The 26,247-nt window shown below is 37.8% G+C and overlaps 1 protein-coding gene and 1 long non-coding RNA gene across 6 annotated transcripts; one reads left to right on the top strand and one right to left on the bottom strand.

Moving 5' to 3' along the window:
• The first annotated feature begins 824 nt into the window (after positions 1-824).
• Positions 825-25,816, top strand: slc39a10 (solute carrier family 39 member 10). Of its 5 annotated transcripts, none has more exons than XM_065251587.2 (11): positions 874-963; positions 11,644-11,773; positions 15,521-16,543; positions 16,784-16,955; positions 17,478-17,653; positions 17,793-17,966; positions 18,174-18,294; positions 18,742-19,059; positions 19,170-19,250; positions 22,923-23,113; positions 23,321-25,816. In XM_065251587.2, the coding sequence occupies exons 2-11, from the start codon at positions 11,732-11,734 to the stop codon at positions 23,471-23,473; spliced, it is 2,451 nt and encodes an 816-aa protein (XP_065107659.1). In that variant the 5' UTR covers positions 874-963; positions 11,644-11,731; the 3' UTR covers positions 23,474-25,816. The 5 variants fall into 5 exon arrangements, with proteins under 5 accessions (XP_065107661.1, XP_065107659.1, XP_065107660.1 ...); XM_065251588.2 differs by lacking the exon at positions 874-963 and adding an exon at positions 7,756-9,460; XM_065251589.2 differs by lacking the exon at positions 11,644-11,773 and having other exon boundaries at positions 825-963.
• LOC141280851 (uncharacterized) lies at positions 3,299-6,501 on the bottom strand. Its single transcript, XR_012335160.1, has 2 exons — positions 5,337-6,501; positions 3,299-3,404 (listed from the first exon to the last, which is right to left on the bottom strand). It is a non-coding gene; the product is annotated as an uncharacterized lncRNA (long non-coding RNA).
• Positions 25,817-26,247: the final 431 nt, after the last annotated feature.

The raw sequence follows: 26,247 nt of genomic DNA, 5'->3' as shown, positions 1-26,247 counted from the left end.
TGGTAAAGTAATTCTGGTAAATTTATGGTAATTACCAAAATGATTGTGTAAAAGAGGCTTATGTCTGTACGCTGTAAAAAAATGCACTTATTGACATTTTTAAGTATGATGAATCGGTCCTGACAATTTACCAGTAAGCGTTGTAAAAAAATCCAACTAAGACGAGCATAAGCTGGTAGCTGGTTTTAGCTGGTTTAAGGTGGTAGTAACTGGTTTAAGCTGGTCCTCCCAGCCTGGCAAAGCTGGTGGGTCAGCTGGTTGTCCAGCCTGACCAGTTAAATCCAGATAGATCAGCTTAAAAGTGCCCAAAACACAGCTAGACCAGCTTAAAAAGTGACCAAAACACAACTATAGCAACGTGCTACACCAGCTAAAACCAAGCTGGGAGATTTTTCAGTAACTTAGAGAGTTGATACTTAAAAATGTAAGTGCAAAAAATAACAGTATTTATAGTTTTAATAAAAACACATACGCAATAGAATGATCATTGATACAGCAAAACATTCATCTTTCTATTTAGACATTACAAGAAACTCCCATTTAATATAATAGCATGTTATAAGTCATTTCTTTTTAGGTAATGTCATGTGGCTTAATCATCTTATGACAACATGCTCTCGGTTAGCGGAAGCACACGTCATAGATCTCGTCCCAAGTTGCGTAAACTGCGTTGCGCATCACTCAAACGACGCATGAGGCGCTGCGCAGATCGATTGGCGTGTGACATCAAAGTACCGTGAGAGTGTCTTGAAACCCCAGCTCTCGCGGTACTTAAATGTCTTACTCCGATCGGTTTGCGCAGCGCCGCGTAAAGTGAGGGTGGGTGAAGCTACGCCAAGTGTAAATACGTAAGTAGCTTGGCGAATGGCGGTTTCCGCAGTCTGTGTTCGGGATTTTGTGCGGTGCGCAGCGTGAGTGTTTTAGTACCGAGCGGAGAGGAGATGCACACGGCACTCGAGTGAGGTAAACTATATAAAACCGGCTTTGTTTTCACACACTCCCACAACACGGACACGAGCAGCTTCAGATGTGCACATGAGAGCAGGGATTTAGGATAATAAATGACAATTTTTTTGAGTTATTATTGATTTTCCAGGTTATTGCGGCTAGCAGTGTTAGCTGCTGTTGTTGAGATTTACAACCATTTCGCCGATTTCAAAGAAGCTAACGTTACTAGGCAAACTGCGCTTTGGTGTTAATTTCATGTGTTTAACGCGAATAGTGGCAGTAAAATCGAAATGTATAATTATTGTGTATGATGATCCCATGTGCTGTTAACGTTACCTAAAACGATGAGAGATTATGTGTTCAAATGCTTGCTCTGGGTTTACGGTTAACGTTAGTCATTTTAAATAGTTAACAGTTTTAGTGACATTAATAATAACTCGTGCAAGGTTTCGTCTTGAGGTCAATATTTCATTGATTGCGAAACCACATGTTCCTGTTGTGCTGGTTTACTGGACTACAGATCTGTCTTGTTTTATTACTTGCGTGTCTATGCACACGCTTGGTTGGTCTCGGTATTGCACGTTTAACGTTAAAGTACAGAGACACACAGTGTGCGGTGAGAATGGCTTTGTGTTTCTTAAATTTATGCCATGACATAATGTGTAGTGAAATAAAATCCACACCGACATATAACGTGTTAGTATCTACATATTTGATGCGCATCCGGGATCCGGTTGCAGATCTGTATTACTGAAACCTAGACAAACAGTTCCCGGGAAAAGGTTTCATTCATTTATTTTTTATGTTTTAGACATTGTATCAGACGTGTACAGGTGCAATATATAGTTTGATGTCTTTTTTACATAAATTAGTTGCTTTTGATACCGGAAGTGCGTCATAAGGACTAATGTGTAGTGTGGCGGGAAGTTGCTGCAGTGTGATGCTGTTTACAGTTCAATGCACATCTGCAGAAACCTTTCACCTTTATCTGTCCGCTGTAACTGATGTAAAAGGGTTTCCAGAGTCCCTTTTGGGGAATACATGTCCCTTTTGGGGAATACATATCACAAGTTACGCTTGTTTCAAATATAAATGGGTCTAAGATCCATAACATAAGGTCTAAAAGTTTATCATCACATTGACTATTTTCTTTGGTCAGCCAATCTCCATTCATGTGGTGACTGTGTTAGTAGTAACTTCCAGGCTTAACCAATTTAGCATTTACTTGCTATGTCTGTAAATGATACACTTACCACAGAGACTGGACCAGACAACAAGGTGTGGTCTTATTTTAGATGCTGGTAGTAATTGCTGACAGGATTGAAAATCCAAAAAACAACCTTTTTTTTTGTATTTACTGTAAATAGTTTCAAACACAGTTTGCATACAGGTCATCATTACACAAGATTTTGCAAATACAGGCTGGCATTTCATCATGTGATGTGCATAGTTGGAATCTAAAGAGACTTTAGGTTTAGGTGGTAATCCATAAGATTGTTCACATGATTAACTATACAGTAGGTGCCTGAACATACTGAGCAGCTACACAAACTGTTTGTGCACTGAGGGTTTAAGTAACTGTGTCTCACTGAATAGGGGGATAAGAATGATTATATTTACAGTCTTATGTTTTAGGGTTAATGAAGTATTATAATTGTATAATAAAAAAAAATCGGTAACACTTTACAATGAAATGATGTTGTATTTGTTTATGTGTTAGCTAACATGAACTAACAAAGAACAATAGTGTAATTAAAAAATATGCATTTATTCGTCTTACTTAGTGTTAATTTCAGCATTTATTATTATCATAATTTTGAAAATGTTAACATTTTTTTAATGCATAATAACAAACATGAAAAGTTGGATTGGAATTAACTAATTTTAACAAAGATTAACTTGTTCCCATTTATAAAATAGTTGTCAGCCGGTAGCAGCATTTTTTATGATTTTCACAAAAGTTTAATGCCTTCCAGATAATGTTCTTCAAATATAAAACATACAATATATCAAATGAAAGAACAGCCCCTCTGCTTTAAAAGAAAAAAAAATCATCCTATCTTTATTTGTTCTCTTTTGATCACTTCTCAAATATGGATAGGTTTCTTTAAAAAATACCACATTTTAAACAAAAAGCTAAGATAATTGCATTTTTGTAAAGGACTTTTAATAGAGATCAGATTTTAGGACGATAATCAAAACATACACAGAGTATTTGCTGCTTTTGGATCTGTATATCCTGCAGTGTTTTATAAGGTGGGTAAGAGCGCCTCCTAGAGCATAATAGAGAAAATATGGATTCCCGTAAAAACAAATCTTTGGCAGGGAACCGTTTTCTTTTAATTAACAAGATAACTCGTCAATGGCGGAGAAAGAGATTCTAAATACCGGAAAACTATATTGCTAATTGTTATTTCATATAAGTTAAGGCATTTACTAATAATAACAAATACAACCTTATAGTGCTGCAACGACGCGTCGACGTCATCGATTACGTCGACTATGAAAATACGTCGACATGCGTAAAATGCGTCGACGCGTCGCTGTTTACATTCATTTCGCGTAATGGCGGCTTCTGCTCCTGGCAGTGTTATCCATACATTGATTTGTTTGTGTGCGCCACAAAATCAACAATGGCCGCAACATTTAACGTTACATTTTTATTTTCATTTAAAACGGCTTCATTTATTGTTGTGCGTGCTCGGTGGTGCCTCTCTTGTGCACGCGCGCTCTCTCTCTTTCTCTGCGTGAAGCCCCTAGACAGCGCCTCTCATACATGACACTGAATGAAAGAATTAAAAGTTGGCTGTGTTTTGTACTTGCATTTTCACGTAAACGTCAGATGTTACTGGCAGAGAAGACGACTGATTCGAGTTTATCATGAAAGATTAGCAGTGTTTTCCCACACAAACAGGTTATGTGCTTGTGCGCGAGCTCTCTCTCCTATGCCCGCGCATGCCTTCTGTAGTAACTCTGTGTAATGGAATTTTTTTAATTTGCGCCGAATTGTGAGTTGTCATGCCACCGGGTTGAAGGTTGCTGCTGCCAGCACTTATTCAGCCCCACTCGCGTAATTTGCCGGCTTTAAAAATGTTAGCGCAAGACGCACGGGTTGCTTTTCAAAGCGCTCGCTTGTGAACACGAGTTTAGATTCAGATGTATGGAGACTGTATTTGAGGGCGTTTGCCGCGCGTCTAGATGTGCGACCTGATACGAACGGCCAATTAAATGAAAATGAGACAAATAATGAATGATCTATGAATAGTTATATTATTCATCGTCTTCTGATAACAAAAACTTATTTGATGCAAAACTCATCAGTTTATTTAAAACGTTTCATATGAATATAATGTTTTCTTAAGTAAAACAAGTCCATTCAATATTTGTTCTTTTATGACACAAGGTATTTGGCAATGTACATGATCCAAGTACTAAAAATTAAGATAAGAATTTTTTATTTTTCCTTCTGTTCCTCTGCATACTTGATAAATCTTGCTTGTGTATTGTATATCAGGAGTTTCTAAACTTTTTCAACCCAACAGGTAATCTCAAAACCCACCATTTTTTAAAAATAGAAATATAGGGGAAAACACAAACACATTTGTTCCCTTTTAGTAGCTTTTGAATATGTTTAATTGAATAATATAAAAATACCTTATCTTTGGGCTGCAAGATTAGAGCAAAAATCATAATTGTTTACTGTATTTGCATTGATTTGGAAATTTATTTATTTAAAAAAATACAATGAATTGCAAGGATGCAGAAAACAGTTCACTATTGCACACTTATGTATAGGCTACTGAGGATTTAACTGTATTATTTTAATATAGTCAGTCATGAACTAAAGTGGGCCGGTCTAAGTCATGAAACTCCAGGGCTGAAAATGAGTCCCACTCCGGCCCTGGGTGGTTTCCACAGAGATTAGCTTAAGCCAGGACTAGACCTTAGTTTAATTAGGAAATATAATTAGTTTAAACAAACATGCCTTACTAAAAACATTACTTGTGTGCATTTTGAGGCCAAACTAAGGGCACTGGTGTATTTTAAGATATGTCAGTGCAAGATGTTTTCAGTTTGGACAGCTCTTATATATATTTTAGTCTAGGACTAGTCTAATCCCTGTCTGGGACACTGCCCCTATATGTCTGACAACAGAACAGATAATATGTGAAAATAGCATTCAGTTGTGTTAAAATACAATAAAACAAACAATAACTGTCAGATCAGACAGAGAGTAGAAAACAGATTATCCAACAGATTAAATAGCTAATCAAAAAAAGAACACTGTATTAATAATAAAAAATAGTCGTTAGACTAGTCGACTAATCGGAAAAATAATCGCTAGATTAGTCGACAGAAGAAATAGTCGTTAGTTGCAGCTCTACAACCTTATTGTAAAGTGTTACAGACATTTCATGTTTTTGTAGACATTTGAGTTATTTTATGTTTTTAATTCAGCAGTTTAAACTATAAACTACACCGCACAAACTGACCTTACACACATCACTGACTTTAACTTTAAGAAAATATTTCAGTTTTTCAGTTCCTTGTAATCTTCAGACACCCATCAAGACTAAATTCATTAAAATGACCAAAAAAGCTCTGGGTCATTAAGTTTTCTTCACATAAACTTGCTAGGGTTCTTGATATAAATGGTTGTTTGTTCAATTTATATCTCTTTTTGCTGTGATAAACAAGGCCCTAAGGCTCAGCTGAACTTCCTAAATTCTGGGGCATCATTCTGATAATGGGGCTTTCAATATTATAAACATGTTAAACACAACCATGAAGCAGAGGGGCTTCTCATATCTGATAATCTTATAGAGTAGTTGTTATTATTGTTAATTATGTCAATATACTTTACAGTTGTCATTGTATGTATGATACAGGGAACTTTAAACACGACTTCTATTCTCATACTACCATGCCGGCCTGTAGATCATTTGCCACTGTACATCTATTGTAAATACCCTACTGTAACTGAAATTATTTTGCTTGCATTTTTGTGTGAGATGAGTCAAAATGATTTTTAGTTGACATTAATTCTGTTTTATAAACTTGTGATAAACGCTCGAAGTGATATGTAATAATTAATATGGCTTTCCAAAAGGAGTTAATATAGCAGAAACATCATTAAACATTTCATGTTTCAGTACTGTAAATGATCATATTTGTTTATCTATATGAACACATCTCAACTCTTCCTCTCTGTTTTCCCCTATACCGTCTACTACACCATTGTTTAATCTTGGCAAGCTTTAAAATCCCTTTGATTAAATTCTTGTCCTCCCTTTAATGATCACCACTCCTTGTCTTCTCTGATGGTCTGAATACTAGCTCTTGTGTCTGATGGACTTCACCGACTAAAGTCTTGGCGGAAAATAAAACTTAAATTACAACCATTAAAGTATTTTCTCCCACACTATTCACTTTTATAGCACTAACTTTTCTGGCTGATATTTAAGCTGTTGCTGACCTTTAAAATCAATTTACAGATGTTGTTGTGCAAGTTACATGAAGTTGCTGTAGTTAAGTTTAACTTACAGAAAGCAGTGTTAGGTCTGGGGAAAATGGTGTTTGGATGTACTTGCTTTCTGGTTAGTCTGAGAATAGAAGTACAAATGTTTTTTGGTGAATATTTGGTTAAACACCACTTGAAATATACCTGAAACTGTAGTACACACACACTACTTGGTCATTCAAAGATGATGAACACTGCACTGCAGCTAAATTTGCTTGTGACATCACCTTTTAGTGCGTAATCTGTTCTGCACACACGCAGTTAAGTTATTTATGGGAGTGACAGCCACATTGTACAACCAGAAGTCACAGGCCAGTGGTTGCGCAGTGCTCCAGACCAACTTTTTTCACTAGGAGCACAGTAGCCCCCAACTGAAAATTTTAGGGGTGCAACCAGAAATGTAGGGGCACACACCGTAAATCAATATGCTAACCAAATATTCACATTTCTACTAATTTCCACTGTATAATAAATACTTTGATGATAGATGCAGAAAGTACAACGTGCTGTTTCAAATTCAGTGTCACATCACAAAAAAAGGTCAAATTTACTGGTCGCACATGTCCGACTGGATGTAAAATTCAGTGGCAAGCTCTCAAATTTTGTTGGCAGTCTGGAGCCCTGTTGCGTATTGTCAGGTAGCTAGCTTTAACGTCAGAGTTGGCATGATGGCGGAGAGATGTGTTAATATAAATAATGTAAACAAGCTTGATACTTTATTGCTAACTATACAAAGTTAAAAGTTGAATTTAACCCCTCCCCCAACTAAGATGCAGCCCTAGTATATAAGTTTATGAGACAAGCACCTTGGGCAGGTGCTACTTTACACTAGGGATGTGCATTTATGTCATTTTTTCATTTCGATTAATCCATAGGTCTGAAGAACGAGTACTCGATTAACTGGGGGCGGCGCAATCAAAGGGGCGTACACGTCATGGTGAAAATTTAAATATTTTTATTAAAAACAATCAAATAAAACTTAATTTTGAGGAAACTATGACAGAACAATAAACACATACTAGATTCTTAATTAATTAAATGTTTTTAACAGAAAACTCTAACAGGAAAAGCTGCGTGATGAAGTGAAACTAAATGGTTAATAAGCACAAACTGATGCGCTTTCTATATGATGCACTCTGCATAATATTAAGCCTTTATACAACATAAATGTACAACGTGCATCTATATGCATAAAATGCAAGACTTCAACTAAGTTTTCAACTAAGTTATCTAAAAAAAAAGAAAGTTTAACTCCCTTTGGATGTGCATCATAAACAGCGCGCTTTTAAACACGTCCAGTCAAAGCACAACCTTCATAACATTACGCAGTTTTAAGTCTTTTGCTATGATTTTAGCGTTTAGCTGTGTCGTGTCATCCTTTTACCTCAGTCAAGATGTAATGTTAATGCTCGTATGGCTCTCTGGTATCTCTTGACATTTGATGTTTAAATATGAGATGATAACCCATTGAACTTTTGACGGCGCTGTACATTTTGCACCTGACTGACTGTATTTCCGAAAATCACGGCATCCTTTTAAACCATTGTGCCTCAGTGATGTGAGATGTGGCCGGCTTCATGGGATCGGCCGGCTGCCACGGTGCGGTCGTGCATAATTATCTGTTTGTTTTTGAATCACGCATGGTAATGTTACTGATGTCATATGTCGGTCTGCGTAGCTCGACACGACTTCAAACACGCATCTCCAGACCCAGTCTTTACTACCACATGCGATTGTAATGCTAACCAGACATTCAAATTCCGCCATATCCACAATAAATAAATAAATAAACCCACATGATTATCGTTTTCGTGATCGATAATCGATGCCACGTTCGAGTACTCGAGCAATCGAGTACTCGTGCCCATCCCTACTTTACACCACATCTTAGTAAATCCAGTGATGTCGTTCACAATATTAATTCATTGTCCATGTCAGTCTGGTTTGGATTATATCAATACATTAAACTACAGTAACAGGAATGGCATAAGTGCATACGGAGTGTTGGTAATATTGCAGATGTTAGCACTGTCTAAAGTTTATGTTCTTATCAGCAGCAAATACAAAACTTGCTTAACTAAGGCCTACATTGTCGTTTTTAACCATATTGTACACTAGATGTTACATTGGTCACTGCAGTTCATTGGACCGAATGTGTCAAATAGAGCCGCCATCTTGAAACAGGGGAACCCTGCATCAGCGTCATTGTAGACAATGTTGTAACGGAAATAAAATCACCATAAATCGTCATGAACGTGATTTTCTTGGTTTTCTTTTGGTTCGTTTCAACAGTCAGATATGTATTTAGCATTGAGTCCAGAAAAAAATTTAAGTTTGGATATTATGAAAATCTACTTTTTCTAACTATAATGCATAGTGCTAGTAGGCCTAACATCCATATGCAGAACAAAAGTCCGCTATCATCCATGAATTCGAAGTACAGGCGGAGATAGCAGCTTTACATAGCTACTTCCTATGACAAGACCTCTGTTCCAAGATGGCGGCGGTTTTGACGCATGCTTAGAACCCCAAGGCGACATCTAGTGTATATATCTATGGTTTATAACAAGTGTGTGATGCCACAATGTTGCTATGGTTACATTGTCAATCATCTGAATTGGCGAAGTGACTCTTGTTCTGTACACAAATAAAACAATCATTAAAGGGGTTCCCGCCCAATTTTAAACAATCACACCTAAAACTTTGTAGTGTGTACGCAGCCAAAAAGACCTTCTGTAAGTTTATCTTGGAATATGCTCATACTGTAGAAAATCCTTAAGCTGTTTTCTCTGCATTTAATTGATGTTTGAGGAGCTGATCAGCTCAAATCCCTCCACCCACTCCCACATACCCACCTACAAACACACTTGTCCAGTACACCCTCCCCTCTCCACTAAATCTCCACACTTAAAGGGGCTCAAAACATCAGACCTTGATCCATAATGCTGTAGAAGAGCATTCGCTGACTGTTGACCTGCTCGGACAGAAGAGGTAAGCTGTCGCTTGCACCTGCAGGCAAAGCTGCATATATCCTAGACTGATCTGTACTGTATGCTTTCACTCGGGATAAACTGTTGAAGGCCTGTCTAGTTGTGTGAAGATCAGCATTTTAAAAAAAGAGTAGGGTACATGGAACAGCAACACTTAAAGTTGACCAGCTTGTTTTGGGTACTTGAATCGGCTTTGGTAGCCATTGATCTGGCTTGCAATGTTTGGGTTTGGATGTTTGATGTGCATTTAAGGTGGCAAACTTCTAAATTAGGGATGCATATCAATTAATCGCGATTAATCTATAGCAGAATAAAGGTTTTTGTTTACATCATATATGTGTGTGAACTGTGTATAATAATTATGTATATATAAATATGCACACATGCATGTATAATTTTAAGAAAAAAATATATTTATATACTAAGTATTTATATTTATATATAATATAAATTATACATAAATATACAAATGTATATACATATGTAAACATTGCTTAAATATATACATGCATGTGTGTGCATTTAACTATACAAAGTTATTATACACAGTACACACACATATATGATGTAAACAAAAACTTTTATTCTGCTATAGATTAATCGCGATTAATTGATATGCATCCCTACTCTAAATGCAAGGTAACCACTTGCATATGCGACAAAAACTTTACTTTGGGCAACTATAATATTAGCCATTATCTAATATATTCTTAAATTTGACTCTGTATTGTGTGTGTCAATGGCTAAGTTTAGCTTTAGTATAAGAAGTTTCACTCGCTGAACACTTTGCTTAAGCGCATGAAAGTTTCTCTCTCTGTCACATGATCTGTACCATTTTAATTTAGCTCAATGGATGTGCAGTGTACCTTTATTTGATGTACCGTAAACTCTAGTGCGAGTCTAGCGAGCAAACTAAAATATTTACTAGCCAATGGCGATTCTATTGCCAAGAAGTGCGTAGAGGGTTGAGTTGAGTTATGTTGTTTAAAAATGATTGTTTGTAGGTATTACAGGTCACGCCATAGATGATGCACCTGCTTCCTGTGATCAAAGCAGTTTAGCTTGTTGTTTTTAAGATGATGGCTAGTTTATGATTAAAACATGAGTAAATGCAAGTTATATACTCAGATTATAGGTGTTTGTGTTAAAAACATTTAAGGTTGTTTCTGGTGTGTAATGGTCAGAGTAAACTAGATCAGTGGTTCCCAAACTTTTTCAGCGTGCGGCCCCCCTTGTGTACAGGGCCTTTTTTTCTAAATGTAATATTTTAATTAAACAAAACATAAAATTATACCTAGTAGTGCTATTGGTTAGTTGGCTTATTTTTTTGTAGGTTTAATTACACAGAATTCATGATAAATTAATGTATTTTATAAAATGACATAAAACTGGGCCCCCCTGGCACCATCTCGCGGCCCCCAGTTTGAAAACCACTGAACTAGATAACCATACACCTGCCCTTCTATAATCATGGGCTTTCATCATGTTTCTTCAACGCATAAGGGTGCAGTTCATAAACATGACCCAAATGACTTGCTGTTCAAGACCTTCTGAAGTGTTTCTTTATTTTAAAGGTGTGTGTGTTTGGAGTCAGCGGGGTCATGTTTATCAGTCCTTTGATTCTCAGCTTTCCACACGCCACCCATTTCAGCAAGGCCTATACAGCCAGTGCTAGACTATGCTATTTTTTGACGAACCATTTTGAAAGGTTTAGATGTTTAGAAAAGTGATGTTTAGCATCCAGTGGACTGAATCTCTCGTCCCTTAAGCAGCAATATGTTGTTGTTATTTCCCAGAATCTCCTGTCTTTACGCACATCTGTTGTGTAGCATCTGTTCATCTCTCATGCCTCAAGGCCTCTCCTGACATACATAGAAAGCACATATTTAAAGAGAAACCATTATGGTTTTTAATATTTTTGTCTTGTTTGTGAAATTTGACTCTTGATGTTATTACGCACTTAGCCGACGGATTAGCATTGCCATCATTTGTGAGTATATGCAACAAGCTGTTGCGCTAATCCTATTTCAAAAACTAATATAAAATACCAGAAAGGCTCATTTGTACATATTTTCTGTTGTCTTCTTTCAATTCAAGTGTCATTACTCCTCGGACAACTGTCTGATCATGAAAAGTCTTGGTTGATCACCCCACATATATAAATTGTATTTCTCCCAAAAACAGGATACTGAATAATATCCACACAGAGGGACAGCATTGCTGATGAAAAACGTGGATTGTTGGGCACCACAAAACTCACACTAAATGCCATATGTGCAGTGACTTATTAATGCAGATTGGCCCTTACTTGCAGGTTAGTAGACATTGCCCATCAACTTTTGTATAAGTTGTTATTTAGATAATTTTGTGTAAAACTGTCCACCTTACTTAAAGGGATAGTTTACTCAAAAAAGAGAAAAATCTGTTATCATTACACAATAGAAGATTTGTAACCAAACAGTTTTGCGCACCATTGACTTCCGTAGTATTCTTTTTCTCCTACTATGGAAGTCAGTGGGGCTCCTGCTTCCTGGTTGGTTACAAATATCTTACATTCTGTTCAGCAGAACAAAGAAATTCATAGTGGTTTGTAACACATGGAGGGTGAGTAAACGATGACTAAATTTTCACGTTTGGGTGAACTATCCCGTTAAGCACAACTCTGCAGAATCATCTGTTGTTATTAGTTGAAGCGTTTTTGTGATAAACCTTTATTAGTCTACCTGAGGCTTAACCAAGCAGCAGATGAATTGGTCCAGGCATAAATCTGTGAGATTATTGCCCCGATCACCACATGGTTGTAGGCAAAGAATTCACCGGAGGTGGACTCACGCGTGACTTACAAGAGATACTCGGCTGAGGCAAATGTCTTGTGAGAGTCATATGAGAGACTCGCTCTCTCATACCATTTCAACAAGAAGGCAATAAAGAATTGCTCTCTTATTATATTGGGAATAACACTAGGGCAAGGATTTAGCCTTCTTACTTCTTTGACAATTTGTTAAACAGTGATAGGTATAATGGTATAAAGTACACATAGTTCATGCATAACAATCATTATATTATGTACTGTATGGCTATAGAATGAAAATACGATGTGATGGTTTGTTTTCTAAGAGAACTATAGCCTGATATTCAACAGATATTACAGGTAAAATGAAGGCCTTCTTTACTTTCTTTCTTTTTGTACTAAGAAGTAATTCGTAGTAGTTATGCTGAGAACTTATGAGTTTTTACTTTATACATTATCAGTGATTGCAGACAGAGTATATGCTACTTTGAAAACACCCTTAGGAACATTTATGTATGTTAATATAACAACATACAGAGCTGTTAAATACACTATAATGAAACAAAAATCAAACAACATATTTGCAAATGGAGTGGTCTATGTGCCTCCATTAGAGTGCTTTAGTTAATCCAAGATCATTAAAGACACAGGGTGTGTATATATAATGGATTTCCACTGATGACCATTTAACCACTTAATGTTTTGCTAACAGCTTTGTCTTAAGCCTAAAGGTCAGTGTACAGTGCATGTGATGCAAATTTTGTCTTCAGAATAGTACTTTGCACACGTCGCGTAGGTTGCGCACGAGCGTACCGGAGTATGTAGCACGTAGCCCAGGAGAGGGATTGCAATTTGGCACAATCAGTATGCATCGAATGTCTGCGTACAAATCAAAGGCTGTGTGTTCGACTGTGTACGCTCACCCCGTGTAAAAAAACTATTTGAGACTATAGGCGGCATCAGTATTCATGTTATTCCTATGTGCATCTGTCTGAGCAGTAAAGCCCCTAAGGATTTCTGAACTCATCCTTTGTATGTAAAGGATCTGGATAAACAGAGTATACGCCAAACTGTTTCAATATAGGTTAAGTTAAAGCAACAGATACATGAGTTTTCAGATACCTGACCTGTTATATCTTATACCATATTTCATGAGAATTTGTCCAGATTACTGGGATATTTTAAAGATAATAATGTCAAATATTGATATTTGTGTTGGGCCATATTTAGGTATTCAATTATCTATGACAAGCCGCTGGATTAATGGACAAAAACAAGAAGCTGCATTACTTTAAAGGCAGCTGGCAACACTGTCAATTCAAGCGCGTCATTGATGCTCCGGCATGCTATAAATTACTTACGTGTCAGGCAACAGGAACAACTCGCTCACTGGTTTAAAACCCATGCGTGCATAACAACCTCGAGGAAAAGTCTGAGCCGTGCGCATTACAAAGCTGAGGAAGGTCTGTGCCGCGTGCATTACAAGCTCTCTCACACAAAAAAAGCATGCAAGATTGGTGTCGCAAGTGTAGGTTATGCGGGAATGTTTTATGTGATGATAATAATGATAGCATAACAATTAAAGGCATTCATGGGAAAACTACTGTCATCAGAATTGCTATCACTATCAGCATCAATATGTCTGACAGTATCATATATCAGCAAACCTAGTTGATAAAACTTTTCCCCTTGAGGTTCCATTTATATTGTTTGCCATGTAAGTTTTTGTTTTTTTTACATTTTGGACTACTTATCAAATGACCCTCACCTACCCTTGTTCTGAATTAAAAGACTATATTTAACTTTTTTTTTGCTGCTGTACCTTTAAGGCATCAAAATATAAATGGCCTATTCACATATAAAATTGTTTTGGTGTTGGTTTGTGGTCAGATCAGTTTGAGATGTCCCTTTAATAACAGCCACTTTGCAAAGCCCACATTACATTGTGACAAAACAGTCCACACTGAAATGTGCCACTTAAATGTTGAATTTCGCATGCTTTTCACTTTGTACATGTTTACTATAGAGGTCTTTAACAGGAAACATCTAGTCCCCTAGCATTGTCTCATGATATATTCCTGTAGCACATGACTGCTGGGTTTTAAGATTTTTTTTTTTTTAAACGATCAGCCATTTTTTAGATGTCATTTAAGCAACAAAGAGCGTATTGAAGCAGCACAGCGAAGTCGATCTGAAAATAGGCAGTTCCTGCCTCATCCCTATCTCCTAAAGGGTTCAGAGGTCACTTCACGCTCATGTTTATAAACACAGTGTTGTGGAAATCAGGAATCATAAAGCATGTTCTGACCTCCTTCACGCTACAATTGCATTTCACACACTTTAACACGCTAAAGGAACACAGGCTGCTGTAAGTATTGCTCGTGGGATCTTTTTTTATTAAAGAAGCATGTGGATGAAAGAGAGAGATTTGTTTGTAATGTACAAACATTATTATGAACAAAGGTCTTTTTTGAGTTTTAAATGAAATGTACATTTATTAAATTAAAGATGTTTATTTTTTGCTAATATTGATGCTCTTTGAATATATTTTAACATCTGTTGTAGCCTACGAGTGAACATTTACATAATTTTACCATGTTAACAACGTACTTTGCTTTGGCTGGAGGTGTTTGGCTGGCTTGTGACCCATTTTAATAGGGAAGTTACGTTTAATAACTGTGATTATATTACTGCAATATATTCCTCACTGCTGCGTGTCATCATTTTATATTTGGTGTTTGTTTAGTTCATATAGACATAAACATAATGATTTTAATATAAAATCCTTGTAAATTCACAGTGGCTGCTTTTTTCATGCTGCGTTTGTACGTTTGTCCGCATTTGATGAGGACAATGCAGGGTACTGTACAACTAATTGTTATACATTTGATAATAAACGGGTGGTGTTCAGATACTCGTATAAAGAAGTTTCTTTTCTCACGCTAAAATCTGTAGTTTGGCAGCAGGATGATCACATTTTATCTTTCATTTTACCCTTCAGTAGCCGCTGTAGGGGGGTCATTAATATTCTTCAGTGCTTTTCCAGCAGGCAGTCAGCCCTTTTAGTAAAACCCACTTAGATTTTTATAAATTAGATCTGTAGAAGAAATTAATCTGTAAATATCTGAGCTATAGTCCTGTAGCTCATCTGGTAAAGCATGGTATTAGCATTGTCAAGGTCATGGGTACAATTTCCAAGGATCATACTTTAAATATATTGAGATAAAACCAAATGCCTACATGTCAATCTTAATTACTTTTTCTTTGCAGAGGTTTCTAAGCGAGGAGATAATGAGAGTTCACACACATACCAGGTTCTGCTTTCTCTGCGTGCTGACCCTCCTGTTTCATCAGTGCAGTCACTGTCATGAAGGAGGGACTCACCATCACCACGAACACAGCCACGGTGAGCGCAACCATGACCACGACCACGTCCACAGCGATCTGCAGATTTCAGAGACGTCGTGTGATGGTTTGTCACACCGGTTAATGCACGGCAGCCATGGGGAACCTGCGAAGAATGAGCAGCATTACTATATTCAACAGTTGTTCTGTCGGTACGGCAAAAAGGACCTTCTGGACTTTAAAGGCTTCCAGAATCTGCTGCTAAGTTTAGGGCTGGGAGAGATAAGAGTTGTGGGGCTGGAGCACGAGGATCTTGGACACGATCACGTGGCCCACTTGGATATTCTAGAAGTTCAGGAAGGCCGGCACTCGCATACTGCAGGCCATTCGCACACTCACCAGAAATCCAACGTCTCACACAAAACCCAACACTCCCATCCGGAAAAGGAACATACCTCTAGTACCGAGGAACCACCTTGTAAACTTGACGCTGGAGCTGTGAGAATAGGTGACAGCCAACCAGACAAACACAATCATGATGATGATGAAAAAGACACAACTGAAGATCATGATCATGAACACAGACATGACATAGAAAATCCCCACGATCATGACCATGAGCACACACACTCGCATACACACGATCACGGACATGACACCGACGCACAACTGGATCATGACCAAAAAACTAGTGAACATACCCAAGAAAACAATGACCTCAGTGAGGACCACAAGCATGACCACCATCATCATGACCACCACCATCACAAGCACCCCCATCCTCATCTCCAGCACGGTTCGGACAGCGGAGCGGCGAGTGGCGGAGATGAGCACGATCACAGCGGTCAGGAGCACAGCCCCGATAAACAAACAAGAGCGAAGAGAGAGGTGCCAGGAGCAATGGTGGCTCCATCCAATAAATCGCAAGCACATCACCAACATGAGGAGGTACAACTCAGGGTCTGTCCTGCAATGTGATTGTTAATAAAAAGGATCTTCAGGGCCCTTAAAGGTGCACCTTGATATCTTTAATATTGACAGAGTAAGATCAAAAGTTGATTAAGATTATGAGACTTTAGCCTGGATTTCACACACACACACACACACGGTCACGTTTATTTGGCATGAGAAATGGGTCAAGGACAAAGCGTAATTTCTCTCTGTTATCTCTCTCTGTCTGTCATTCAGTGTTTGAATTTAACACAGTTACTGGACCAGTATGGACTGAAGTCAGAGTCCGTCATCTCTCCAGTACAGTTCACTTATTTATGTCCAGCACTGCTATATCAGATTGACAGACGCCTCTGCATCCATCATTACCATCATGTTGAGACCGAAACACTCCAGGAAACCTCTTCAGGTACTACTCTCATCCTGTCTGTATTTACAAATCGTATTTTTGTCTAGTGTTAAAGGGGAGATTTTACAAGACTCTTTTTTTTTAAGATGTCAAATAAATCTTTGGTGTCCCCAGAGTACATATGTGAAGTTTTAGCAAAAAATATCATATAGATAATTTATTATAGCATGTTAAAATTGCCACTTTGTAGGTGTGAGCAAAAATGTGCTGGTTTTGGGTGTGTCCTTCAAAATGCAAATGAGCTGATCTATGCACTAAATGGCAGTGCCATGGTTGGATAGTGCAGATTAAGGAGCGGTATTATCCCCTTCTGACATCACAAGGGGAGCTAAATTTCAATGACCTATTTTTTCACATGCTTGGAGAGAAGGGTTTACCAAAACTAAGTTACTGGGTTGATCTTTATCACATTTTCTAGGTTGATAGAAGCACTGGGGACCCAATTATAGCACTTAAAGTCTTAATGAATGTCCCCTTTAAGTGTTCCAGTTTAACCCAGTGCTGCTGTGTATGTTTTACCAGTGTGGATCTGGATTTGGGGTTTCGTGTCCATCACCATCATCAGTCTGCTGTCTCTGCTTGGCGTGATTCTGGTGCCCATCCTCAACCAGTCCTGCTTTAAGTTTCTTTTGACCTTCCTGGTAGCACTGGCTGTGGGAACCCTAAGCGGTGATGCTTTACTGCATCTACTACCTCACGTAAGTGCATTTTAGATAAAAAAAAACATGGCATACTATTAGGTATAACCAACTGAAATGAATTTCTGCATTGTAGACAACCTTATAAATGCACATTTCTTATATTTACCATTTGTGTATAATTTCATTCAACTTGCAGTCTCAAGGAGGCCACGAACACAGTCATGGAGGCCAAACAGAGCATGAACAGGAGAATGATTTTCTGATCAAGTTTGATGGTGTTTGGAAAGGACTGACAGCGCTTGCAGGAATCTACCTCCTCTTTATTATTGAACATTGCATTGGCATGTTCAAGCACTGCACGGACCAAAGGGTAAGAGACAGCAACACCGTAAACATGGGAAAGTGCATAAAAAACATGAGAAGTCTCGCAAAACAAGCACGAGTGCTCGACTAAAATATAATCTATAATTGCTGCAGATGGTGGGGTGCTTTTAGTGGCAGCACTGCAAAACAAGCTTGGGTTTAATTCTCAGAATCTGGCGCATCTAAACATTTTGTGTTTTGACGGTTTACACAGGGAAGCATCTGCCAGAGAAAGAAGAAAGGAGAGCAGACAAAGATTGGCAGTAAATTGTCAGACCACCATCTCAACAGGCGTTCAGATGCCGAGTGGCTCAATCTAAAACCTTTAACAGAGGGTGAGTTCTCCATATCTTTATTCAATGCATTTTTGGCTGTTTAGTAATTAAAGATTTGCAAATGTTAATATTTTGAAACATATTTCTCATCTTATATCCTTCATAGCCCTTATTATGGATACTATAGTCGGTTTTATTGGATGCACATGAGATGCCATGGTTATTCGCCTGGCCTGAAGTTAACTTCCGGTTTGTTTGTTTATTGATCTGGGAAGGGGATAAACTGAACTCTGGAATAAATACCTTGTCAAAAATGAAAACGTTTTGGTAACCTAAAGATAAAGGGAGACGGCGAACATGAATTACCGCTGTATTTAGAGAGGCTTGGCAGCCGGGCAAGCATGATCACAGTTTGGGCCACAAAAGCCCTGTATAGGAACATTAAGAATCACTGTTAAACTCCAAACATACCTAATCCAGTAACATTTATTTCCCCTGTTTTTGCAGGAGAAGGTACAACATGTGAAACAGGACACAATGACACACAGATGACGGAGTTGCAGCCTCTAGATTCATCTATCACGATCCCGCTGAGCATTTCTGATTCCGATCACCCCAACAAGGGGGCCATAAAAACACCAGAGGACAGTGTACCAAAGGCAAAGACAAAAAAGCATGGACATGGACATGGACACGGGCATGGGCATTCCCACCACGGACACTGCCACTCTGACCAGGAAATGAAAGATGCGGGAATTGCCAGCATAGCATGGATGGTAATCATGGGAGACGGCATGCATAACTTCAGTGATGGACTTGCTATAGGTCAGTTTATGGACAGGGTGTTGTAAAACCTGTACCAAATCATTTAGCTTAGTTTTTTTAAGAAGGGTTTCTAATTTAATGATATTATGGTGCGATTTTCTCACCTACAGGTGCTGCTTTCAGTGCAAACATCACAGGAGGCATCAGTACATCCGTCGCTGTCTTCTGTCATGAACTACCCCATGAACTGGGTAAGTGGCTTTTATTGGCATGTCTGTAGCAAATCTATTTTCGTCCAGTTGACCTCTAAGTTGGAAAGTAACTTGGAAAAATGATATTGACATGTAATGCTCTGTCAAGTGTCTGAGTGAGAGAAGTCAGGTTAAGCTTAAAGGCAGGGTGCATGTTCTCTGAAAGCCAATGTTGATATTTGAAATCACCTAAACAAACACGCCCCTACCCCAATAGATCAATCGATTCTGGACCTTCTTTTGATAGATCCGCCCCACACATACGCAACCCAGGCAACGATGTCTGCTAGTTGACACGCACCTTACTGCTGAGTGGCTACAAGTGTGTTTTGGTACTCGGCCCGACTCGCTTTTCAAAAGTGTTTTTCAAAAATCATGCGCCCCGCCTTTAAGGGGACAGCAACTAATGGGTGCAGAACCCCAAATATAGATTTTTATTCTAGACAAGAAGATAAACACGATGTGTTTATGTTTTACAGTTTGACAGACATTGTGTTACTTTTCAGCCTTATTGTAAGATAAGTGATATATTTTATCTTTGTATTTATGCATTTGCCAGACGTTTTTTCCACAGTGACTTCCTTAAAAAGACCTTGCCCTTGCGCTGCTAACAAAAGAGCTACAGGAACAATATTTTATTTAGATATTTAAGAATATATATATATATATATATATATATATATAATACATTTTTTGGTTGACCTAGCATACTTTCCCAAACAAAATATATGCATCCACTCAAACACACACATTTATTTTACTGTGCCCCCCAGTTTATGTCACTGCCCCCCATTTTCAAACAGTGTTGAGTTGGGGCTGAGTGTGTTATGCTCCTTGCTGGTATGCAGTCATTGTGCAAGCATTGACTTTTCATCTGCAATGATGCCTCCTTTATCTGTTATCAATTGACATCAACTCTGGAACATCAAAGCAGTGAGCTTCATCTGTCTTTTTGAGCTCTGCTTTTAATGTTTGAATGGATCAAAAACAAACATTGAACTAAAACAACAACCGCTTTTAAAGAAAATCAAAGCTTTTATGAGGTTTTGATATAGTCTAGCCCCTTTTTGTTTACACTTCCGCTAGATCTTACAATGCCAGACAGGAATTAACATAAACAGTATTTGTTTGATGTCAGAATGTATCTTTTCCATTTGCCGATTTGTTTTCTTTTTCCTTAAAATGTATTACTGTTTGAGGATAAAGGTGTACTCACACTATGCGTACCACACTCTACCAGAGTACATTTTACCTTTGCTTGGCCCCCAAAATACGGTTCGTTTTGGCTAATGTGATCGTGTACCATAGCAGGGTGCGGTATGCTTAAGCATACCCTGGTAAGCTGGCAGAGGTGGTTTCTGGCACGGTCACTTTGCGCTTCTGGACGTAGCACAAACGTCAACATGGCCGGAGTGCGAAACTTCAGCTGTCACTGTAAAAACATTGTTACGCGCAGCACAAATACATGTCACCGCAAAGGTTTGACGTCATGCGTGCTGCACAGACCGATGGGTTTATGAGCTTAAATAACCATGCAAAAGATATTAGAAGCAGTTTGCTTTTCAATCGTATCAGTGTTACTTAGTCATACGATAATCGATCTGTGCAGTGCGCATTATTTCAAACACACAGAGTAAGCCATAAATGTATAATTACTATGAACTACATCATGCATAACTTTCAGTTTTCTTCAGAACAATGAGATCTTTTAATGATGTAAGTGGGTGATTCTCACAAAATCAAGATTTAGAAGGTGTCCAGAATTTTTAAAAAGCCCTTGAAGCCATTATTTTTGCACATACAAGATTAAGGTCTGAACTTACTATAACCATTATTTTTAGAGGATTTAAAAAATATTTCCTATAGAATTATTTACATTTTTTAGATTATCATTATCAAAGATGATCATTACTGTAACATGATATTACGTTAAATATATGCATTTACAAACTCATGTTTCGGTAATGAGAACTAAAAAGTTGTCTAGGCACTACAAACTTTTATCTGGAGAGAAAAATAAGAACTGCTAACCTGGTAGCCATCTTGAGTGTCACAGTCAATTATTTCTCTTCCAACTATTTATTTTTTTGAAAATGTTAGTTCCTTAAGGGCTTAAACAATGATTGAAAATTGTTGCGGAGGATGAGAAAATTGGTCTTGGACACATTTATATTCCTTATTATTGTCTCTACATTTGCCAATGATCTCCAAATAATACATCTTTACTGTAAATGTTTATAGTATAACATGCACTGAAGCTTTTTATTTTTTAGTTATAAATATTTCAATGTCAAAGAACCCAAATCCAGTCATGGACACGTAGCGGTAATTCAAATGTTCCCCTTAAATGTGGAAAAAACAACAAAATTGGTTTGTATGATGTCATTTGTAACTGTATGCTTCTTATTTTGATCCTCATTTACTTTTTTAATCAAAATGTTTCATGACACCTCATAATTCTAATTCCGCAAGAATCACCCACTCGGGTACGGAGTGCAGTGGGGGACTGTCGGACTAGGGTACAGTCTAGTTAAGTATAATGTCAGTGCCCCCTAAAGCCCTGTATAGTCAGTTTATTATACATACACAAGTGTTTGACTGCATGTGCGCATATCCTTGCAAAGCATAGTTCATTTGAATCATAAATGTGCACTTCCATTCGACGCATGTGCATTGTGACAAATTGCAATATCTCTAGTTGGCACATAATACATTTTCCTGTATGTGAACTACATCATACTACACTTTCCTATGCACATGGCGGTGTGCATACAGTATGCGCCCACTCCTCTGATGATGAAAATCATGATGAAATGTATGCATAAAAAAGAAACTATACTTCACCCTTCAGAGTCCGGACTCTCTATGTTGTGTCTGTGAAAGACAGCCATGATGAGTTATGTACCACCTGCAGTGCTGTTAATTGCTTTCGATGACAATAATTATTATTCATTTAATTATTAGTTTAAATTATGCCTGGTGATGCAGAGCTAAGGCCAGACTGGACTGTAATGGACGTGAATTTATTAGAAAATTAGAAGGACACTGTATAGAGATGTTAGCAAGCATAATCCACTTGTTAAAGGAACAGTATGTAGGATTGTGGCCAAAACTGGTATTGCAATCACAAAACGTGTGGCTAAAACTGGTATTGCAATCACACAGCTGGTGGCCAATATACCAAACGACAACATAAACATCAGTTGAGGGCTGCAACTCCACTTTTTAAATGACAATATCTTGGCCGGACCGCTGTTGTGAGTGATATGAGTATTTGAAATGAAAATTATTTCTTAATGTCTAGTGACATTTCAGGGCCATTTAATGATTAATTGATATAAATTTCTTACATACTGTTCCTTTAAGTATGGTGAAATCATGTGCCACGGCTTTTGGCTTTAAATGCTCTGTAAGACGCCTATATCAATCAATACTAATATACACACTGTGTGCTTTAAACCTTTACCTCCATACCAAAAGAGGACCAGACAGTGATTCATTATTTCATTAAAATATTTCTGGGACGCCGTGTTTAAACTTGTTTCAGTTTTGGCCTGGGTTATGCTGGGTTTATGCTCAATACACTAAAGCAGAATTGCAAGAATTTAACCAACATTGCTTCATTATTGTTTATTGCTGTACTCATGGTGGACGTTTCCATTTCTGTGACAGGTGACTTTGCGGTTTTATTGAAGGCTGGAATGTCAGTAAAGCAAGCAATTGTGTATAACGTCCTCTCTGCCCTCATGGCATACGCCGGCATGGTGATCGGCACAGCTGTGGGTCAATACGCACACAACGTCACCAGCTGGATCTTTGCGGTTACCGCTGGCATGTTTCTCTATGTGGCATTGGTGGATATGGTAAGCGATTTAACTCTCCAGATAGCAGAACTAAAATGTGACGGATGCATCATGATATCAATTGCATCTTTGTTCTGTTGGGACCGGGGTTTTGTTTCAGGCTGTGTGCTAATTGTTCAGCCCGTGGGCCTTTATGAGTGTTTCAATACCTCTGTTATCCTCCAAACCCTAAATGATCTTCATTGCGTACTTTCTTTCTCTAATCAGTTGCCAGAGATGCTTCATGGTGACAGCGAGGAGCACAAGCGCTGTGAGATGGGTCACTTCGTCCTGCAGAACTTTGGCATGCTCACCGGGTTTGGCATCATGCTACTGATCGCCATCTTCGAAGATCAGATCGTGTTTGACTTTGGCTTCTAGGAATCGGGGGGAGGCGTCATTCATCAGCTACATTCACATGTGCTTTGCCTTAAAGTGGCTTTGTGATGGTACCGTCTCAAAAGACAGAATCAGTGGCTTACAATGGACGTAGACATGTTTACATTTTATCACTCCTGCATCCCATTGCTTGAATTTTTCAGGATCTCATCTAGCCATAGCTGCTGTGCCCTTTTCTCTTGTTCTTATTCCTTTGTCGAATCTAAACAGACACATCCACAGCAGATTTCTGATTTGGGTTATCCCTTTAATATATAGAGAGAGAATAATACTAGAGAGAAGCAGCTATCTGTTAGTTACCCATTCATTTGAGTGTTGATCCGTGTGACATGTTTGGCCCTATCATTCATCTGTATTGTAGCTCGCAGTCCATTTATGACTGGTGTCTTGTGCTGTGTATGTCTAGTGTTTCCATCACTGCAGTGCCAGGCACAAAACGTTCTGCTAAAATGGTGCAACAGAGCCCAGCTTTTTTGTTTGTAATTTATTGACACCTACTGTCAAGACCATAGCAAACAACCAACTTTATTCTCTTTTAAAGAGCCTACCTTCTTACTGGTTTACACGTTGCTGCCGGTATTGACTACTTGTTTTTTTATTTTTTGTTACACTATACTGTTCATAGTGATGGGAGAGTTTTCAGTCTTAGAATATTTTTTTTTTATTACTATTATTGGTTAGGATTGTACAATTGTTTTGGCCAAGTACTAGTATTTGAAGAAAATAGTTTGCAACCGTGTTATGAGAAAACCTGACACTGTGCTGCTGCAAGACCGAACATATTCAGAAGGTCAACTAAACACAGTAACTGAACAAGTCCAGTATTAACTCCAATGATGAAGCATTGTGATTTTGAAATGAAGAACACCTAGCTAACATAATATAGGTACATCAAGAAATGAATTAGTTTTTCTTAAAGTCTACTTGATCATTGATGAATTAGCATTTATGAAGCAGACTACTTGCTTTATTTAACTGGGGAGTATTTGCATAGTGAAAATGTTGTCATGGCTGTTGACAATTAAAAATATAAAGGTGAATTTTGGTACATCTAGGTTACTGTTAGAAGCTGATGTTAAGGTGAAATCATGTTCCCAAGAGGAAATTTGCTATCGACGATTATTACTTGGGTTAAACATGCAGACATTTTCACCTTTTTCAGGTTTTTTATTACATTTAAGTTACATGATTTACAGTACACATTTTGGGAGAACCATCCTTTTTTTACTTAATTGTAAAGAAGTACTCCAGCCAAATATATGTACTCAGCCCTCAAGCAATCTGAGATGCATATGTCCATTATCTTTCAGACGAACCCAATCGGGAGTTATTTTAGTAAATGTCCTTGTTTTTCAAGCTTATAATGGTAGAAAACAGGAATCAGAGAACTTTTGACTTTAAAGCCCCACACGACTCCAAAGGGTTAATAAAGGTCTTTTGCAGGCAATCGGTGCGATTTTGTTAAAAAAATACCATATTTTAAACATTATAAATATATAATAACTAGTTTTCTGGGAACGGTGCCATCTTGGATTCACGAGTAAATGTGCAACGAATGCTCACTACGCTAAAACTCTTGTGAAGCGTGAGTCCAAGATGGTACCTTTACTGGAAGCTAGTTATAAACATTTATAAAGTTTGAAATCTAGATATTTTTCTTACAAAATAGCATCGATTACTCGCAGAAGACCTTTATTAACCCATTGGAGCCTTGTGGATTACCTCCGTTTTCGGGGGTTTCAAGTTAGAAATTGTTTCATGATCCTTGTTTTCTACCATTAAAAACTCTTGGAAGGATATTTACTAAAATAACTCCAAATGTGTTGTTTTGAAAGATGTTGGACATATGTATCTTGGATTGCTTGAGGGTGAGTAAATCATGGGGTAATTTTGATATTTGTCTGGAGTATTCCTTTAAGTTAGCTATTACGGATTCATTTTGACAATCAAAACGGTCTTATTGTAGACACATTTCAATGCATCATATTTCGATTGTTGATCTTTGTGCACTCGTAGGTTTATGTGAGCGTGTCATACACAGGCTGTGGTTCTGAATTTGAGCACAAACACTGCCTATGCCCGCAGTCACCTCTACACATTCCATTGGCTGTATTCGCTGCTTCAGTCCTCTACTGTCACGAGTTAGGGGGGCATGTTATGTGATTCATGCTTATCCTGTCACCATGTGACATCCCTTTATTTGTTCTTGTTAATTGAATTAATCAAATGTACCTGATTGGATGAAAACATGCATGAGACAGGTGGAAGAAGAAAACAGTTTTTGTCTGTATCATTTCTGCTATTAAAAATAGAGAGATGAGAACACATAGTGTTAATTAATTTTCTCTTCTTCTGAAGTACTTAACTTTTTACAGCTTGAATGTAAAGCCAATGAGTTTAGGGGTCAAGTGAACTAACCTAATCCCTGCCTTCAGAGATCAGGTCTAAATCCTGTTCATGTGAAATCGTCTGTTTTGTTTTCAAATCTGAGACTCTAATTGAAATAAACACGGACTGGAAATGAGAAATAAGCACACAAATAAAAAAGACTGCTGTTATTTTATTGCTTTATTAAATATCCATAACCTAAATTTTAGAAGTCAGTTAAGGCTGGACAATTTTTTAATCCTTTGTTTATTTGGCTTGAATGTTTAAGGTTATCATTGGCTGTGCATTTCTTTGTCGGAAGTGGAAAATAAAGTTTACAAATACTACTTTGTGAGTTTGGGGTTATTAAAATCTAAAAATGTAAACTT

The sequence above is a fragment of the Paramisgurnus dabryanus genome, chromosome 15 (genome assembly GCF_030506205.2).
Source record: "Paramisgurnus dabryanus chromosome 15, PD_genome_1.1, whole genome shotgun sequence".
Taxonomy (NCBI): Eukaryota; Metazoa; Chordata; class Actinopteri; order Cypriniformes; family Cobitidae; genus Paramisgurnus; species Paramisgurnus dabryanus.
Note: the sequence above shows the minus strand (reverse complement) of the source record. Positions and strands in the feature narration are given on the sequence as shown.

Bases quoted from the DNA above. Each gene is read 5' to 3' on its own strand.
- slc39a10 (XM_065251587.2), top strand. From the start codon at position 11,732: ATGTGCAGTGACTTATTAATGCAGATTGGCCCTTACTTGCAG. The intron at 16,544-16,783 runs GTACAACTCAGG...TCTGTCATTCAG, and splicing joins CACATCACCAACATGAGGAG to TGTTTGAATTTAACACAGTT. The intron at 16,956-17,477 runs GTACTACTCTCA...ATGTTTTACCAG, and splicing joins ACTCCAGGAAACCTCTTCAG to TGTGGATCTGGATTTGGGGT.